This window comes from Alternaria metachromatica, assembly GCF_023757995.1.
Source record: "Alternaria metachromatica strain BMP 0045 chromosome Unknown scaffold_4, whole genome shotgun sequence".
Classification (NCBI taxonomy): domain Eukaryota; kingdom Fungi; phylum Ascomycota; class Dothideomycetes; order Pleosporales; family Pleosporaceae; genus Alternaria; species Alternaria metachromatica.
The window spans coordinates 119,371-138,154 of record NW_026055495.1 but is presented as its reverse complement, the minus strand read 5'-3'; the positions used below and the strand labels follow the sequence as shown (position 1 = coordinate 138,154).

Genomic DNA, 18,784 nt, shown 5'->3' with positions numbered 1-18,784 from the left:
GCGCTGCTGCTGTATAAAGTCTTGCGAACATAGCACCATCAATTTGAGGTCAAGAATCTGCGTCGACTCTTCCGAAAGTCATTTTGTTGTTTTATGATATCTGTGCACTGCCCAAGTGTCCAGGTGGTGTCGCGAAATCACTTATCGCGATTGATGACGTCACGCGTGACAACTGTCCGTAGACCTCTAACTCCCTTGGCAGGTACCGCTTCATCACAAACAACGACCTCAATTATCCTCAGGCATTTCTTCTTTGCATACAGGCATCACAGCATTGCCGTTCACAGAGCCTTAGAAGCGCGACACACATCACACCCTCAACATGGCAACGTCAGACGAGAAGTCGCTGCTAGACCGCGTCTTCGCCGCCAAAACCACCGAAGAATCACGCAAATTATACGACGAATGGGCAAAGACATATGACTCCGACATGACTCTGCACGACTTCACCGCGCCACGCCTCGTCGCACAAGCAGTAGCCCGCGGCCTGAAGCTAAACCACATCTCACCCGACAAGCCTCTCGCTGGCCTGAAGATTGCGGATGCAGGATGCGGTACCGGCCTTGTCGGAATTGAGCTGTCCCAACTTGGCGCTACGGATATCTTAGGTCTCGACATCAGCGAAGGCATGCTAGCGGTTGCTAAGAACACCGCCGTGTACGATGACCTTACGACTGCGGATTTGACGAAGAAATTGGAGTTTGAGGACGGAAAGTTCGATGCGCTGACGTGCTGCGGTACGTTCACACATGGTCATCTCGGACCAGAGCCGCTGGAGGAGTTCGTAAGGGTTGTCAAGGATGGTGGGGTTGTAGTCGCAACCGTGCTAGATAGCTTCTGGGTAGAGAAGGGGTTTGAGAAGGAAGTGCAGAGACTGGAAAAGGAGGAGAAGGTTGAGGTTGTGGAGACGGACTTGCATCAGTACCGGAAAGATGCTGGAGGTGGGCGCGTGATTATCTTACGGAAGCTGTGAACTTGAAGCGTATGGCGAAGGTGCATATATCATAGCAAGTGCAATGGTACAAGAAATGCGCTTTCTAAAACTATACACCTGCGCAAAGTGCGGTATCGTAGTAGAAGTCCCTGGTGGACTACACTCACAACTTACGCAACATCGACGACCTAGACGAAAAGATATCCGAACAAATCAGAGAAGCCTTGAGTACTACATGATGGACTACAAGATTCCCGCATACCTCGCCTAATCCTACATAATCTCCCACTTTCCCTCCATGACGTGTTTGTAGCGGGGAGTCGGAGCATCAATTGACGTAATCTCAACTCCTTCCCCAACCCGACTGCTGACATATTTTTGAACATTCATAAGTGCATTCTCAGTATCCTTCGACTTGAGATCTCTGAAAAATTTCTCAACTCTCAAACGCGAAACCTCGTTGTCCTCTGGAACATGACGTCTATTCCATTCATGGGCAAACAAGAGCGGATCTCCCACGACCTTAGGAGCCCAAGAATGCACTTCGACCTTTCGCAGGTTAGGAAGATCTGTTGGGAGGTAAAAGTCTCGGTAATAGATCGTCCAGTTTTCGATTTCGTAGATGCGAAGGACTGAAATGGCGTCTCGCACGTCCCTGGGCATTTTTTCCACGGCGTCAAGTAGATGTTCCGGACGTCCACAGAGAGGACTCAGCTTGAATACCAACAATCTGGTCTCCGCATAGTATTGGCGGCATACTAGTAGGTATCTAAGAAGCGAGGATAGGGATTGTGAAGCTGACTTTGTCCCGCGCATGGGATTGGGGTTGTAATCAGGCCTCGAGTGGTTGCTCGTGTTGTAATCCCAGGCGTGCATTCCATAGAAACTGATACAGTCCACGCGGAAGACGTGTTCGTAGATCCTATTGCGAAGTTCTGCGGGCAGGCGTAGTAGGGGCGATTCAATCTGGTTATGCAATGTGCTACGCTGATGTTAGTGCTGTTTCGAGCTAGATTCGAGAGGTATTATGACTACTTACACAGCGTCCATTTTGTCAAAGAGATCTCTTGGGCGCGAAGTTTCGGTGTGCAACGATTGACCGTACTTTGATAATGTTGTCGTAGAGAAGAGGGGTTGCTGACATGGGTCTACATGTCACGACGGTACGGCGTAGCCCGCTTGTCCTATCTGAGCCTAGTGCCATTGCTGCCTTCCACCTGCAGATCTCCTTTCAAGGCCACCTCATCTAATCGTACAATACTTTTACAAGATACATGATACATCAGTCTATGACAACCATTCCACGCAGATAGCCGGCATATCCGAACGGCGTCGGTCGCGTGAATTGTGAGACAGCAAGTCCTAGCCCCAGTCCCGCGCCCGCCACGCTCGTCTCTTGGATCGACGCGCTCGCATCGCGCCAACGTTCAGTTCCAACAAAGCATTCGCCGTCCCAGTCGTATTCGTATCGCTCAGACACATCATGCTCTGGAAAACATTCTGACACATGCCCGCATACACGCGCAAAGAAATCGGCGAGGTCTTCGCTCCTTCCTTCGTTGAAGTACAGTCGCCCACCAATGATTGGCCAGGCGGCTGAGAACCGAGCTTTGGATATTGAACCACAAGCCAGCCATTCTGAAGGGCGAATGTATACGGGGTCGACACCGAGGGTTGGTCCAAGATCAGCCATGCATAGCCACCGGTCTATCCAACCTTTTGTGCCTTGCCATGAAGGTATCAGAGCACTGTGATTGCCGGCTGGGCTTACGAGATCGGTCACCAGGCCTGAAGCCTGGATCTGAACTACCTGGATAGCTTCATGACCTCGGACATAGAGATCAAACGCTTCACGTAACGCCGCAGCTGTTATCAGTCAGTACGCAAGTCATACGGTAATACGATAAGAATTACCGAAGTCGCTGAAGACCGTTATGAAAGGACTAGCTTGTGAGTCGCGAAGACGAAGGTGTTCTTCTATGCAATCCAGACTCAGATGAGCATACGAAAAGTCACACCTGGACTGGAACAGACATGGGCCGAATGAGGATCTTGGTTGGTAAGATGTTGCACTGTGCTCACTGAAGACGCGATAGAAGAAAGGGCCCTTAAAGTCGTCGATGTGCTCGTCTTGAAGCAAGTCGCTGCTGATTGGTCGGTCAAAATCTAGCCGCATCATCGATCGCCATTCACGTACCTCAACATTGTTCCATCACAATCCATCTCAGAAAGTTACACCATCTTCCGTCATCTCCATTTTCGAGCAGCACAGTCCCTTGCGAATGTACTGAAGTTGTCGCATGGCATCCCGTGATGTAGGGAAGTCTTCGGCTCGGCTGGTCCGTGATGGCGCAAAGCTCGCACCACCGCGATGCAGCATTTTTGCCGCCCATCGACCTCATGTCAGCATTCATTAACTTCGTCTTCGAACGAACATTTTCAGTTTATGACGTGCGTATGGATCAATTGTATCTGATCATGTGAAATCGACGTCGGCCGGGATGGCATTCTTCGTACTCACCGTTCTTTCCAGATGGGGCAGCCGTGGCAGATTCTTCTGGCCACTTGATGTGCCTACGACCTTCCAGACGCACAAACAAGACCCTTTCAAAGCGATTCCAACTCACGCGGAAGTGAATAGTACTTTCTTTATCGGCCGCTGAGTCACCATTGACCCTGGTGAATGCTCGAGGCTTGTCCACATCCCAGCTACCGGCTTAGTGAACGCGTTCCCTTCCTGCTCAAATATTGGCTTGCCAAAGGGCTCCAGTTCCCTAATCCATAACTCTACAACTTCAAGAGCGGAAGGTATTTACACCCGATGGAAACCGCCCGCGAATCGAATAGTCAACCACCAGAAGAAGCAGTAGCGACTTCGCAACATGTCTCCGAAGCTGTTCACTCTTCGCCTCAAGTCTGTGATACTCAGACAGACGCACAGATGCATGCAGCATCTGCAGACAGTCAAGCTCGCCTGGAGAGTGGGGAAGATGCAAGTGCGACTAGTGTTCGATCAAATCTACCTACGATTACACTAAGTATGCCTTCCCCGCCGCCACTGTATGATCAGCTGTTTCCACCGCAGGCACCTACGCAGCGAATGCCAGCCAGCCAAGCTTCCCCAGAGGCCGCATCACCAACAGGTGATCAACGTCCGCAGGAGTCGCCCCAAGCTCATCATCCAACGCCAGGCACTCCCCCTCAATGTCCAACACCCACGGCCACGCCCGTCAACCATCCACCAGTTCAAATCGTCCCCCGACCACAGGAAGACATTGATGAAATTTTCGAAGCTATAGAAACCAACAACTTCGACAGCCCCATCTTCGGGGAGGCAGGTGCGGTATACCACGACAAACTAACACGTCGGCTCATGCCTAGTACACCAATGTTTCAGCATTACAACATCATTCCTGAAGTACCACACCCAAGGACTGTAGCTGCTCCGAACGATAGACTGCAAACACCTGATACGCCGACACCTAAGCCCAAGGCTAAGCGCAAGCCTAGGAAGAGGAAGCGCGACCAGACGCCACAGGAGCCGGTTGACCAAGAGGGGGTAGTGGTCAAGGAGGAGCCGGTAGAGAAGAAGCTGAAGGGTGTGAAGGTCGAAGACGCTGCGTAGAGGCCATCCCGTCTTAGGTATTTGATGTCTTCTAAATGGAAAGAACCTAGTATATGCTCTGCAAGGGCATGGAATATCTCATAAGTGAAAAGAAGACTCTCTGGCGCAATGGTAGCGCATCACGCTTCGATTCAAGCGTCGCCTACATCGGAACGGACGCGTTCGGGATGGAAGGCCCGCTTGAACCGTGAAGGTTATGAGTTCGACTCTCATGGGAGTTAAAGGCCAATATTTTTGTGCGTCAAGTGTCACTAGCATGTAGTACATGTCTCCAATGTCTTCTTCAAGCTTTTCACAAGATCTTCTATCACTTCGTGCACATCACCTCACCCATCATCCCCTCTCCACAATCTACCACTCCCTCAAATCCTCCCCCGTAAGATTCGGCCTAACATCCCCTCCCTCCAACCACACCTTACACTTGCCATACAACACATCCCTCTCCTTCCCATGCGCATTCAAATCCATCTTCGGCGGCCTCCCCGCCTTACTCTCCGCCCAATCCAGATACCGATACCCGCTCGGATACTGCTTGACCTCTTCCTCAGGTACATTGAACGCCTTGCCCGGCATCACAGGCACCATCTTATCCTTATCAAACAGCAACGTCATGAAATTGACCCCCCATTTCCCAGCGTCGTTCCTGGATAAGAAAAAGAAGAAGCGGGTGTCGGCTTCATTATCCATTTCAATCCCGTCAAGCATGATGCGACATGTAATCGTAACTTTCATTTTACTTATCGCCCGGTCGCCTTGTACATCAACTGTCTGGCCACAAATCCTATGCAGAATGTACGGAAACGGGCCATGAGGCGTCTGTTTCTCAAACCCTTCTTTCGAGGACGCGATGAAATCGTCTAGGCGGCCTTGCGTCCATGATGTGGTTATGTAGGCGCCGGGGTGGAACATGGAAGAGTAGTTTTGCCACTCGGCGGCATCGCGGTACATGCCCCATCCTTCGCAGATTTCGCGGATCTTGAGGCGGTCGAGGACGGAGGCGTCGGTGCCGGAGGTGTTGTTGCGGGTGGCGTTTTGGGGGTAGGTGGATGAGGGGGGTTGGACGGTGGTGTATTCGAGGCTTGGATGTGGCATTTTGGCGGTGATTTGGATGTTTGGGATGTGTTTACGGGATTTTTGGTATGTTTCGGGCGTGTTAGTTGTAGGGTTGATGTATACCTAGGTATGTCGCTGTGATGTGTGCAGTGGTAACGGTTACGTCATTGAACGACTGCCCAACGTGAGGATTCTAATAGTCATAAAGACACACGTTCTTTTATAAATCGTGCCAGGCCCCTACTAGCCACCCAGGTTTTGACTTCAGGAAGGTGTTGAACTCCGTCGTACATCATTCCTGAGTCTTCCAAAGTTGGTATTAAGATGTGTCCAGGGCTGCCGAGTCTTGCGACTCACAACGTCGCTCGTAGCGATCATTCTCGCTTCAGTCTCTTCGCGGGGCTACCCTCCGCCGAGGCGGAACCCCCCTTTGTGGCCCCCCTTTGTCGGGCTGCTCCATTGAAGGTTGCGCGCTCTCCCGCATCTGAAAGGTGAGGAATTGGGACGGTTTTCTGTCATGAACGCGCTTCAACTCCAGTCCTCGTGGTCATCCTGTGAAATACCCGGTATTAGTCTTGGTATCAAGATGTATCTAGGGCTACCGAGTCTTGCGACTCACGACGTCGCTGGCTTGCTTGCTCGCGGGTTCCTTTTCGCTTGTGTTCTCGGGGTTGCTCGTCTTCTCGCCGCTGTCATCATCGTCCTCCGAGGTTGCAGCCGAACCGCTGCCTTGCTCGTAATCGTTTATTGCTTGGAGTGCGGTTCGCTGGCTGTAGGTCGCCGGCTCTGGCCTCATATCCCGGGTCATCTCCTGCAATAGGCTGGGCATCGTTCGGAGGATTCTGTCGTACGCAATCTGGACCTGGGGGCTGGTGCGGAATATGTGATCTACAAAATCTGTTTCCAGATCTTGTTCATTGGCGAATCGCGCCAGACCACCACCAGCCACCCAGGCCTTGTATTCCGGAAGGTGTCGCACGGGGTCGTACATTGTCTCGGGTATCGCGCGTCTCGGACGGCTCGCCGTGGCACTGGGGCTTTTTACAGTGTCTTTGCTGTTGTCCGACATGTTTTGACGTTGTATATCAAGGTTTGAATGGGTGCGTTTGGAGGAGGGGATGCGTTACGCGCGCGCAGATGGTTTGCGGGTGATACGTCGAGAGCGTTTGTGCGATGCAGGTAGGCTTGAAAATGATGGCATGCAGAGGGACTCCTTGATGAAGCAGATTTGGAAATCCCAGCTTCCTGACGTACCATGGTTCTGGTGACTGGCGGCTTGGCGTTGGTATGTCAGAAGATAATTCATGATGCTGGGCTATTATGGTAGCGACCCGTCAACTCATCTTCATTTTAAGTCCTCATACGGCCCTATGCGAAGGGCTGCTTGCCGAAATCGAGATGGCCTTTTGAGCGGATGCGAGGCTCTTGTGTCAATAATTCAACAGGAAAAATGAGGTGTTGACTGCACGAAGTCGCCTTCCCGAGAAGGAAACAACGTTCCTTGTTCTTGCTCGGAAGTCGCGGGTCAGGCAACAAAAAGATCGGATAGTGACCCATCAGGTAGGTGCACCTGGCTTGAGCGGAGTAGTGCGGGCAGAACGCCAATGACGGATTAGAATGCGCGTAAGCCGGTGGAGGTGAGCGAAGATTGACGTAGACGATAGAAAATGGCTTCATATACAACGCTATATACCGAACTAAATATATTACACGTTCTGCTCGTTGATGAACAGACCGGCCATACCCATACCAGTACCAATGCACATACTGGTGAGAAGAACCTTCTTCTTTTGCCTCCTGCATTCGCTCAGACCAGTGACGATTTGACGCGCACCAGTGCAGCCAAGTGGGTGGCCCAGCGCAATAGCACCTCCCCTTGGGTTGAGCTTCTGGTGGTCGATCTTGAGTGTCTCAAGACAGTATACGGCCATGGAAGCGAAAGCCTCGTTAAGCTCGATGAGGTCAACGTCCTCGAGGGTGATGTTGAACTTGGAGAGAAGCTTGGGGATGGCGACGGATGGGCCGATACCCATGATCCTGGGTGGCAAACCAGCGACGGTGGCACCGACGTACTTGGCGAGGATGGGCTGGCCGAGCTTCTCGGCCATGGAGCGCTTCATCATGAGGATTGCAGCGGCACCGTCTGTGAGTTGCGACGAGTTTCCGGCGTGTGACCGGTCGCCGTGGGGAAGGAAGGCAGGCTTGACCTTCTGCAGGCTCTCGAATGTGGTGCCGGCGCGGATGCCCTCGTCCTTGGTCAGGGTGACGGTCTTGACCTCGCCAGTCTTGGGGTCCTTGATCTGGGTGGTGATGGGCGCAATCTCGTCGTCGAACCAGCCCGCCTTCTGCGCAACCTCGGCTCTCCGGTATGACTCGGCAGCGTACTTGTCCTGGCGCTCGCGCGAGATGTTGAAGTCCTTGCCGACGTTCTCTGATGTTTGGCCCATGGGCTGCATGCAGTCCTTCGCTTCCTGGTTCTCGAGCACCTCGTCGACGAACGGCCTCTCGAGCCTGTCGCCGCCTGCTGTCATGCTCTCAGCACCCATGGCGAGACCGCACTCGATGCTGCCAACCGCGATCTGGTTGGCAATGTCTTGTACGGCCTTGAGTCCCGAAGAGCAGAAGCGGTTCAGCGACGAGCCGGATGTGGTGTTGGGGAAGCCAGCGGCGAGCATGGCGGCGCGGACATAGTAGGCAGCCTTGGCATCTGAGACGTTGCCGACGCAGATGTCCTCTACTACTGCGGGATCGAGGTTCGACTTTGCGACGACTTGCTTGAGCGTCTTGACGAGGAGGCCGTCAAGGGTCGTGTCCTTGAAGCCGCCCTTGTGTGCCTTGGTGAGGGGAGTGCGGAGGGCGAGGGTGATGACGACATCGTCGGGGTTCTTGGTGGTACTGTTGATGGCTGTCAGCGCTGCATTCTTCCCTTATCATCCGCCGCGCGTTCTTCACGTGTCATATCTGTCCGGGTGGAGCTTACAGGGCCGAGATGCCGCTGGCCGAGGGCGTCATGTGCGAAACGATGGACTTGAGGCGGTCGGTCATTGTGAAAGTAGAGAGGAGCAATTAATTGAGGTTTGTGAGTGAGGAAGGCGATGTTTAGGGGAGATGGCGAGTGAATGCGGAGGCGGAGACAGCTCTTAACTTAAGTTGTGGGGCAACATAGTCGCGACGGCTGGGCCGAGGATCTCGGAGCCACATATCGCCAGGTCACGTTCTCTCGGCAATTGCCCTCTTGCCAGGCCGGGCCTTTTTGCTCACTCAACAACAATCGCTGAGCATACTAATCAGCCCATGTCCTCGTAAGCCAGAATTCAAAGATCAGATGTATCAAGGTTTGCTTATCCACAGACGTCGGGGGCTGCAGTACTGGTCGCGCCTTCCCCGCAATTCGCCGCCACGCTGCCTGAGCCTCTAGCCTTGCACTACACAACTCCAACCTCATCTCAACTCAACCGCTGCTGAACGACACTCCATCTCTCCTCCATCTCATTCCAATCATGGCGAACTTTCGCACGTATGCGCACGCGAATTCGCGTCTTCTACTTCCGCATCATTGCGTCGTTGCCCAATTGCCCCGAATGTCCCGTCGCGATTGCTTGGCAAAACCACGACGCGCAGAAAACACGCCGGTCTTCCGAATCGTGTTGCCTATAACATACACAATGTTCCTATCGCTATCGCTTGATACGCGATATGCCATTGCTTGGGGTGGAGCGCATAAATAACACAGCCTCCACAGCCAGCATCGAGACCCAATCTTCTGGTAACTGTGCCACCTAGTTGTTATGCTGTCAAAGGAAATTTGGCCCCCAACGCCATCACTGCCCACACACCGCATCCCAAAAGGCAAGTTTAAACGCGAATCGCGCTGTCAAAAGGTAAGGGTGGTCAAGCAGGTCAGCCTTGCATACGTCGCGTAGCATTTTCACAGTCATACTCTTAATCCATCGTTTGTACTACAGACGTCAACCACGATGCCGTCCGACATATTCTGGATGCTTTGTCCTCGAAACGCTGCAAACAACCCAGCCAAGCGACTCAACGCCATGCCCTTATTGAAATCCCGCTCAACATCCCAGCAAGACCCAACGAGCTTGAAGTGGCTTAAGGCACCCCGCGGAATGCATGCTGCCTGCACGCGCCTGCTGATAGACCCACACCCTCATTGGAGAGAGGAAAGCCACTCGCGAGGCTTGCATGGTCTCACATAACGGGAGCATGGGGGCGGCGGAGCAGGGCTGCGCTTTGACCTCATCCTTCCCATCCCTTGTGAGTACTACAAATGCTCGCTGCTGGTCTCGTCTTGTTTGAAGTGGTACGCGATTTCATCGCCTCTCCGACCTCAGCCATGGCCGATTTCGCAACCGCATCCATGACGACTTCCTTCAGTTCCTCCTTTACGCGACCGACACCCTCCTATTCGATCATGACCCCTTTCACTCCGCCGTCTTATTGCAACAACGTTGTCAAGTCGTCATGTTTTCTTGAGACACCGTCTAGTGGAACTTCAACTGGCACACCTACCCTAAGTTGTGGGTTCATTGAGCGCGATCAGACCTGCGGTTCAAATGGACGCCCCACCCGTGCTAGCGAATGCTTTCCAGGCAGTCCATTCCCATACTCGCTCTTGACATACTCCCCGGCTACAGGATGTCCTGGTGGGTGGGCAACGCAAAGTCAGATTATAGATTCGTCAAGCCGGACCACCGCAGTATGCTGTCCATCGTGAGTAGGTTCTGGCCAGCATGTTTGGCAGTCACTGACGTTGTTTATCAGCGGTTACTCGGCGCATACTTATTATTTCGCGAGTTGTACCAGTTCGATCACCTGGACCGCCAATTCGACTTCGGTCTTGGCCTGCCAGACGGATGGAAGCTTGGCTTCTGAATGGTTTACCAGCGAAGATGGTAGCGGCAACACAGCCGTTTGGGCCGCGAAAATGGAAGTGATTCTTACCACTGCATTGGCCTCAGAGGCGACATTCACCCCTCTCAGCGAACCAACATTAGATTTTGGTCCTCCTCATTATAACCCACCACCTGCGGATTCCCCAGAACCCAAATCACGTCGTCTCGGTACAGGTCCCATTGTTGGCATCACTGTGGGTGCGGTCGCCGCACTGGCAATCGCCGGCGGACTCCTCTTCCTCTGGCGTCGCCGCCAAAATCAGCATCACCACGCGCCGATACCAAAAGCCAGCCCGAGCGGAGAGCATGACGCGTTGCCCGAGTTTGTGGGGAAGAATGGCAAGATTTCTCCGCCTGCACAGATGGCAAGTTCGAATGGGTTGTTCCATCCACAGCCGGAAGTTAGGTCGCCCAGATTGGAAACAGCGCTCACACCAGGGCGTTGATGGGTTTTGATGGCGTGGATCTTTTCTTCGTTTGTTACTATATTGATACCCATACTGTAGATCAAAGAGCGAGACGTTTTGACCACTTGGTCGTTCGAGACCGGCCGAACCTTCTCTCCCTCGTTTTCATGATCCTTTGCTATGAGGCTTTTGTTCGGTTCCGCCTTCCTAAGTCCGTTGACGTGCGCGGGTCGGTCATGCCGAGCGCGGGATCTCACTGCGCATGCGCAGCTCTGTTTGATCATCCCTTGTGCCAATCATTGTCATATACACAACATAAGATTTCCGGCAAGGTTGGTTGCCAAGAATCAATCTCTCACATGGGCAGATGTGCGGCGCAGCATACGGCGCGGAACTCAAGCAACATTTGCGAATCTCGTCACACCGTTGACCGTCCTCTCATTAGCCGACGGTATCATGCGCCGCATTATAATGTTCCCGTTGCCATGCGTTGCATATGAATGCACGGGTTCCTTCGATCCTCATATGTTCATCGCCGTCTTCTCGTAGCCAAAATCATCCTCTATCATCCGCAACATGGCCGACTCTCCCGTTACATCATCCTCATCGTCTTCTGCTAGCGAACAAGCATCATCATCCCCCCTGTCCAGCAACACAGACACCACTTCCCGCACATCATCGTCGCCCGTGACAACACCAGACTCCACGGCCCCGTACGGGTCGTTAATTACGCCGTTCACCGCACCAGCTTACTGTTCCCTTCCCGTTCGAGAGTGTGACGCAGAAGGCAGCAGCAGCTGCGCATCGTGGGAAAGAGACCGGACATGCGGATCTGACGGCAAGCCCACTCTGGCAAGTGAATGTTTTCCGCCAGGAACACACTGGCTCGGCCCCTACCTTTCTTCTCACTCAAACCTCGTGTATTCACCGGCAAATCAATGTCCAGAAGGATGGGTTGATGTAGCACGGAGGACATTCAGCACACCTTCTACTTACACTCAAGTCGCATGCTGTCCATCGTAAGTTCTTCTCATGTAAGCACAGCATGACAGTTTCAGTTGATTGACTCATCGGTACAGCTTTTACCGTACTAACGCAGGGAACACGAACCTGGCAGTGGAACAGGGTTGCTTCAGCCTTCCCGGCACGGACGTTACCACGTTAGAGGAGGTTGTGTGCGTTGAAGGCAAAGCTCCCGTCACTACTACCACGACTCTATCTGACGAAATATGGCGCAACCTTGTCGACGCCAGGCAAATCCAGTTGATCTTGCCTACACCCGAGTGTTCAACGGCATCGGACGGCTCATCTTCCTGCTCCTTGAATTTCCCTTCGCCTGCGCCAGAGACCACTCCTTCCAACCCCGACTCATCAAGCAAATCGCCATTACCAAAAGGCGCGATTGCCGGTATCGCGGTGGGCTTCGCCATTCTTTTGTTGATGGCCATGTGCGCGCCTGTTTGGCTTCTTCATCGGCGGAAGCAGCGACAACATACTGGCACTAGTACAAAGAAGCGAATACCATTCGATCTATCGTCGTTGCCGGAGCTTGTGGGCATAAAAGGAAATGGGGGTTCGAGTGCGGAGATGAGTCTGGGTCATCCGAATGACGTGGTGCCGCAAGGGGGAGGGGCGGGGACTTTGCCCACATCCACGCCGCGATAGTTACTGTGGTCGTCGGAGTAGGCTGTACGTTAGCGTAGCGCAATAAAGTCGAGTAGTTGCTTGACGTTTACTGTGCGGCGATGATGAGCTTCTCAGAGTACACGTGATTAGCTCTCAGGGGTTAGCGCAGTCGTAGCGCGTTTTTGGGATCGCGTTATTACGTCAGCGCACGGTGGCACACGCGTCGCGTCCTCGAACTCCGGCCACCGAGCTGTCAAACCTCACCCAACAACCTTCTCCTACGCGCATGCTCGTCATGCTGAGTCAACACTCGCGCACTAACGCGACAATACAAAACTCATCGAGAATGTACATACCTAGAGGGTCGCACTTTCCCCGCCGACATACCGATCGTCAACGAGACGAGCACAATGATTCGTTGTCCGCATCAATATCGTCGCCATGCTTTGTACCGAGACAAACGCTTGGATGACCCGGCCACCTTAGACTGATCCTATCAGACTGTACTGCGCTTTCGGCATGGTAGCTTGACAAACGCCCTACTACTTCCTCCAATCTAGGCATGCGAACACGCAGGAGCGGTCAAGCTCGTGGAATGCCACTGCAGTCTGCTTGTGGGCGCGATGATTTGCTAGTTTTGATGGCAATCACCGGATTCGCTAATCTCGAGTTATAGACTCGAAGGCAGCGATTGCCGACCGCGATTTGCAGCTCTCTCGCTATGAATTCACTCAACCCTATCGGGGTCGGCGTAATGAAGCACGCACTCATGGCAGACGTTGGTCGTTCCCTGCATTACTACCATCTATTGGCTGCAGCCTATGAGTGTGACCTCGCCTTTCTCCTGCCATATATTGACCTTATTGCTCATCGATATATACGAACTCTACCATCCCACCGCCTAGCTCAACACACCGACCACCCGGAAGCTTATCACCTTTCTACCTAACTTTCGCTCAACCCCTAGATCGACTACTGAAGCAAGAGTGCAGCACACGATCCTCCTGACTCCGCACCTGCTCCACGTTGTTGAGCCCACTCTCGACTGCAGTATACGAGTCGGACCTGGTGTCTGCCGATATGGATATTTCCAAGTCATGGAGCAAGTGGCAGGGTTTGGCTGCACTAGCTGTTTATTCGGTTACCATCATCGCCCTCGACCGTGTCTACGTCGAAGGCAGTACGTGGAAGTCCGCCGTGGCTTGGTGGAAGAGGTATCTAAAGCGCAGACGGGATGATCCTTGGATGAACGCCAACACGAGCAACGAGATCATCTTCAATATGATGGCCAAGGCGATACCCGAGTCGCCAAACCATGTGTCGGATAAGGGCTATGAGCTTCTTTGCAGCTACAGCTTCAAGTCGTACACCGATACCCCTACTATCTACGTTCCCGGTACTCCGCCAATGTTTACGAAGCCACCCGTCCCGTTGAAACTGGAGCCGGACACAGGGCGCTATTACATCGATCAACATGTAGCCAAGGTACCGCGATCTCAGTTTGAACCACTCTTTCAGGCTCTTACCGTTATGAAGCCAAGCAAGCGTTTCGACGACGTTGATGTCCTCGTCGCTCGCGGATCAATGACCGCGCTCATTACATACGTCAAGAATGTATCGTGCCAGCCGTTCGCACTGACGCTCCACGTCGTTGGCAATACTTTGATCGTGGGGCGAAGGCTTCGATCTGGTATGGCTGGCTCTACCAACGGATCTTACGGGCGTAACTTTGAGGCTGCCTGGACGACGCAACTAGAACCAGATCTTCAAGATGCGGAAGGACATCACCATACCATACAGTACGATTTTGGTGGCCTCAACATCGTGGTAAGGGCAGAGACAGACGCATACATGCCCGATGAGCAGCCCTCCCGGAACGAAATCGAGGAAATGTTGGCGAAATCCACATCGTACCCCGAGCCCGAGATTGCGAACACTACCATCAGACTCGAAAGCTCTGACTCGACCACCGTGCTTCTGGCAGGAAAGTCGATCTCTCACAGCAAGACAATGGAACTAAAGAGCAACAACCAGAGCAAGCCCCTCGATCAGATCTGGGTTGGGAGAACTTCGCGGTGGTCTCTTGGTACGAACAAGGATGGTGTATTCTCTTCAACCGAGAAGATCTTCACCCCAGAGGAGATGAGGAAGAACTACGAGGATGACAGCAAGCGACAAGCAGCTCTTCGTAAGCTTGTATGGTTGTTGGGGGAGTTGAAGACAACGGTAAAGGAGAACACGAGCAATGGGTCTGCCGTGCTTCTCTGCCTGGGAAAGGGTGAGGAGCTGGTGGTGCGCCCGATGAAGACGCACTTGCCTGCGCTTCCTGATGCGATTGTGCAGCGTTTCTGGACCTTGTCTCATCAGAACGAGATGCGGGAGTAGGTATAGTCACTGGTCAGGATATTCATCAATTCGGACGACTGGTATTTCAGACTGCCCAACTCTTTCATTGCTCCTCAAAGCTATCACAATCATATTGCCTACCAAAGGATATTCTCAATGGCTAGCCCGTACCAACACTAGGCCCTAGTCCGAGTTAAAATCGTAGCCTGTTCCCATTCATTGCTGCTCCGCTGCTAGGCAGACAATCGATTCATTTGCCAGAATCCCGTGGACCGGTCTACTAGCGCTACGCTCTCCCCTCCGCCCCCGGATTTGTCGCGTTGATGAGCTGCACATTCTCTTACGTGGAATATTTCGAAGAGATGGAGATTTCACTAGGATTAGACAAGCAAATGTGAAAATTTGACGTCAAAGTCGGTTCTAGGGTGCTCGCTTATCTCCTGGAGTGAGGGAGTATTGGCAAACAAAAAAAGTCTCTTCTACACGCCCAGTCTTTAACGGTATCAAGCCCCTTCGTCTCTAGTGTCTTGTCTCGACCACGGTCATGAGCAGTCCCACCACCGGCCGCCAGCGCGGTGCTGCCTCCAAAGCGCCCCGGAAAACACCTCGCAATCCCACCGACGTTAGTCGCAGTGACAAAGAGAAGCGTCCGCGCGCGTCTAGCGGCGCTACCCCACGAGCAAACACTCACAAGCGCGCGCGATCTGGAGCGACTTCTACCCTTGACGACGATGACGATGATGACGACGACTTCGATTCAGAGCACGACAGGAAAGTCAAGAAAGGTCGCGTGAGATTCAACGAAAACGGTTTCTTTCCTGAAGGTGACAAGAGCATGCGCTACTTTGGACCTGGGTTCACGGATCTATACTCGCCGTCCGTATCGCATCAACTCATCCATACCGGATTGCACAAGAAAATGCCGCCCCGCGATGTACTGCAGAGGCCTTTCCATCCACTGCACAGTGTTGTAACCCCCTCACAATTCGATCTATCCGTCTTCACTATCCCGTTGACCGCGTTGGAGATTCTTACGGTATGCAACTCCTGACAGTTTCTCGAGATACTGCTAACTCATTTGAAGTTCTTTCCCCTTCATGCGCAGATTCCCGAAGTACAATCCCGATTTGCACAGAGCGGAATCACACCAAAAGTCCAGGCTTGGATCATCGTGAGTCTTCTTCCATGGCTACCCGAACGCGCGTATTGTACTGAGCTGACATTTCATCACGAAGAATCGTCAGCACCTTCTCCAGGGTCTGGACTGTCTCTTCGGTATGGACGCACGCACCTGGGTAAAAGACTGGAAAAAGAAGAAGGGAGTGACAAAGCCTGTCAAAGGAGCTCCACCGCAGCCACCGCAGCCGATCATCCACACGACCGGTCACTACACATACACACCCGGTGTGAACCGACACACGGGCTTCGACATCGCCAAGATACCATACGCGCTTATCGATTGCGCCGAGGGTGTTCATCCTTGCAATTTCCCCCAGGGTCTTGACCGCGGTCCCTTTACCGAAGCCCTCATTCAAGCTCAGCTCATGATTTACTCGAAGCTTATGCTGGCTGATCTAGATGCGTTCATTGCGTATTGGCTTATCGATCGGAATCTGCAGGCCGGCTACAGCGATGCGGGTTTCTTGAAGAGGTATGTGGCGTTGCATAAGGAGTATCGGGCTATGGTCAGGAAGGATGTAGAGGCTCACGGCTATAGGTGGGAGGACTGAGGCTTGAGCGGCGTGTTGTGGTGAAGTTCAAGTGTGAGGATGGTATACTGGCAGATAAATGGAAAGGAGGCATGTAGACGTCTAGACTGCCTTTCGTAGCTTGTAAGCGAGGCTCTTTCAGCGTTACAGTCATAGACGTGCCAATGGATAAGAGTGAACGTGCGAATTGTTTCAGTCGACGTGAACAAAGGAATCTTGTTGGGAACAGTCGCGGATGTGATATCGTGCGTGATATTGTCTGAGATCAACATTACGTTGCTCAAAATTACTGTGTGCTTAGTGTAATGAACTTTGCCTTTTGTGTGAATGTCACATGTGTGAACCGCTCGACTATGTTAGAAATTACCCGTCTCATAAACTAATGTCGCAGCAACACGAACGAATCATGTACTAAATTATTTGAACAACTGCGGGATCTATTATTCAACTGCTTCGTAGTCTTCCCATGTGTCTCATTCCAATGCAACGCTCATGATACTCGACCAGATTCTCCTATAGCATGACTTCCACTGGTTTGGTCGTCTCTTCTCATGTACTTCAGTGATCTGCGCGACAGAGGCACTGAAGTATAGCATCAACCCACCTGACTTTTTCGTGACACTAATCACTCTTGATTAAGTCACAAGGAAAAGTGTACACAATGTACGTGTGAGAAAGTAGGATAATGAAGCTTTCGTGAAGACAAAAAGGGGTACATAATACGCTGCCTCTACCCCGGACTGGACCTTTCTCAACACACGAATGAGCCTTGCTCTTTCGCCACCACATTTGAAGTTCGGTACTTGCGGTCTTTCTGTTCGACCTTGCAGCGTGTGTAGATATATAAATCCATCAATCCTTTGACTCGTTCCTTCTCTTATCGTGGCTGATCTTGTGTGACGCACTCTGCAGATTGAAGAGGACTGACAAGTATTCCAAAGATAGGAACTGGCCAAATGATTGACTGATGCTAAGCTCTCAATTGTTTCCCTCGCATGGCTCACATTAACATTATCGCCAGGATATGACCTGACCAATCAGGAAGTGAGGAACCTTGTTGAAGCATTTCCCGGTTGATCCTTGAGACAAGAGGAAGCTTCTCAATGGGAGAAAATTTGTAACCGGGTCGCTTCGCACAAAAGCCGTGGAGCGACGTTACAGTTTTCGGCCTAGTTCGCATCCCACCGCAATTTTGTTTTCATCAACAAACTTTTCCGACAGCCCTTCTTCAGTTGCTCCAGGACGACGCACGAACGACTCCTCATCGAAATACTCCGCAGACACTTTAACCGAAGTCGATAGATATTCAGGGCTGTGTTCCTCATATGGTTGAGTCGTGTCGTGAGACCGCGATGGCGAGATGGCGGTCTCCTAATGGGATTATCGCAGTATCGAAAGTTGGGGGATGGCTTTGAGACCTCCGTGAGACAGCTTTCAGATCTATTCATGACACGCATTCGTTAAGTACGATAAGAGAACACAGCGGTAGCTAGCATGACTAGTATGTCTAGAGCTAAGCCTCACTAATCACTGAGCCTAGTCTTGGCTCCCCATCACAACTCTCGCTCTGTCCTTCTTTTGCTAGATGCGATAATCCGCCATCGTCTTGCGATATTGTTTTAATTGTAGCCTGTAACAGCGAAACGCCTCCTCGTCTAGGTTCTCCATTCCAGGTCCAAAAGAAGGGTTTATTGTCTAGAAGTAACCCCCCAAATCATCGATAAACTGTACATCGCTAAGCAAGAGATCACCCCACTCGTCTAAATTGTCGACAACATACTCAATCAATTAAGTCAGATAGCCTTGTCAAATTTAATAAGGTAGGAAAGAGTTATGTAAGCAGTAGCGTAGTTTAAATAACATTATTTTAACCTTAGTTAGATAAATTAATACTTTAAATTCTAAATTCTATCTTTTAAACAGGTTATAAGCCTAGCGCTTTACTGCGTTAGTTTATTATCCTCTAAATTGTAGTTTTTAGAACTTATTATATTTAACACATCTTCTATAACTTTTTATACTTATATTATAAAACTAACAACCTTTAGGTCTATAGGTTAGAAGCCTATTTTAGCAGCCTAATAACTAAAGACGCCTAAATAGGTGCTAGAAGCGCTACTTCTAATAGCCTTTAGCTAGAGAAACTATATTAAAATAAGAATTATTAATAGCTG

General features: G+C 51.7%; 7 protein-coding genes and 1 non-coding gene across 8 annotated transcripts; 5 read left to right on the top strand and 3 right to left on the bottom strand.

The window, feature by feature from the left end:
• Nucleotides 1–322: 322 nt before the first annotated feature.
• Nucleotides 323–973, top strand: J4E83_002418 (uncharacterized protein; the record flags this gene model as incomplete). The annotated part of the gene is made up of 1 exon (XM_049329365.1): nucleotides 323–973. The coding sequence occupies one exon, from the start codon at nucleotides 323–325 to the stop codon at nucleotides 971–973; it is 651 nt and encodes a 216-aa protein (XP_049191044.1).
• A 3,001-nt stretch (nucleotides 974–3,974) lies between these two features.
• J4E83_002417 (uncharacterized protein) lies at nucleotides 3,975–4,559 on the top strand (the record flags this gene model as incomplete). Its single annotated transcript, XM_049329364.1, has 1 exon — nucleotides 3,975–4,559. The coding sequence occupies one exon, from the start codon at nucleotides 3,975–3,977 to the stop codon at nucleotides 4,557–4,559; it is 585 nt and encodes a 194-aa protein (XP_049191043.1).
• A 94-nt stretch (nucleotides 4,560–4,653) lies between these two features.
• J4E83_002416 lies at nucleotides 4,654–4,780 on the top strand. The gene has a single exon. It is a non-coding gene; the product is annotated as a tRNA-Arg (tRNA).
• Nucleotides 4,781–4,910: 130 nt separating this feature from the next.
• Nucleotides 4,911–5,651, bottom strand: J4E83_002415 (uncharacterized protein; the record flags this gene model as incomplete). Its single annotated transcript, XM_049329363.1, has 1 exon — nucleotides 4,911–5,651. One exon carries the CDS (start codon nucleotides 5,649–5,651, stop codon nucleotides 4,911–4,913), a length of 741 nt encoding a protein of 246 aa, XP_049191042.1.
• A 559-nt stretch (nucleotides 5,652–6,210) lies between these two features.
• J4E83_002414 (uncharacterized protein) lies at nucleotides 6,211–6,603 on the bottom strand (the record flags this gene model as incomplete). The annotated part of the gene is made up of 1 exon (XM_049329362.1): nucleotides 6,211–6,603. The coding sequence occupies one exon, from the start codon at nucleotides 6,601–6,603 to the stop codon at nucleotides 6,211–6,213; it is 393 nt and encodes a 130-aa protein (XP_049191041.1).
• Nucleotides 6,604–7,318: 715 nt separating this feature from the next.
• J4E83_002413 (uncharacterized protein) lies at nucleotides 7,319–8,657 on the bottom strand (the record flags this gene model as incomplete). The annotated part of the gene is made up of 2 exons (XM_049329361.1): nucleotides 7,319–8,507; nucleotides 8,593–8,657. The coding sequence occupies 2 exons, from the start codon at nucleotides 8,655–8,657 to the stop codon at nucleotides 7,319–7,321; spliced, it is 1,254 nt and encodes a 417-aa protein (XP_049191040.1).
• A 4,978-nt stretch (nucleotides 8,658–13,635) lies between these two features.
• J4E83_002412 (uncharacterized protein) lies at nucleotides 13,636–14,940 on the top strand (the record flags this gene model as incomplete). Its single annotated transcript, XM_049329360.1, has 1 exon — nucleotides 13,636–14,940. One exon carries the CDS (start codon nucleotides 13,636–13,638, stop codon nucleotides 14,938–14,940), a length of 1,305 nt encoding a protein of 434 aa, XP_049191039.1.
• A 505-nt stretch (nucleotides 14,941–15,445) lies between these two features.
• J4E83_002411 (uncharacterized protein) lies at nucleotides 15,446–16,631 on the top strand (the record flags this gene model as incomplete). Its single annotated transcript, XM_049329359.1, has 3 exons — nucleotides 15,446–15,937; nucleotides 15,986–16,072; nucleotides 16,137–16,631. The coding sequence occupies 3 exons, from the start codon at nucleotides 15,446–15,448 to the stop codon at nucleotides 16,629–16,631; spliced, it is 1,074 nt and encodes a 357-aa protein (XP_049191038.1).
• Nucleotides 16,632–18,784: the final 2,153 nt, after the last annotated feature.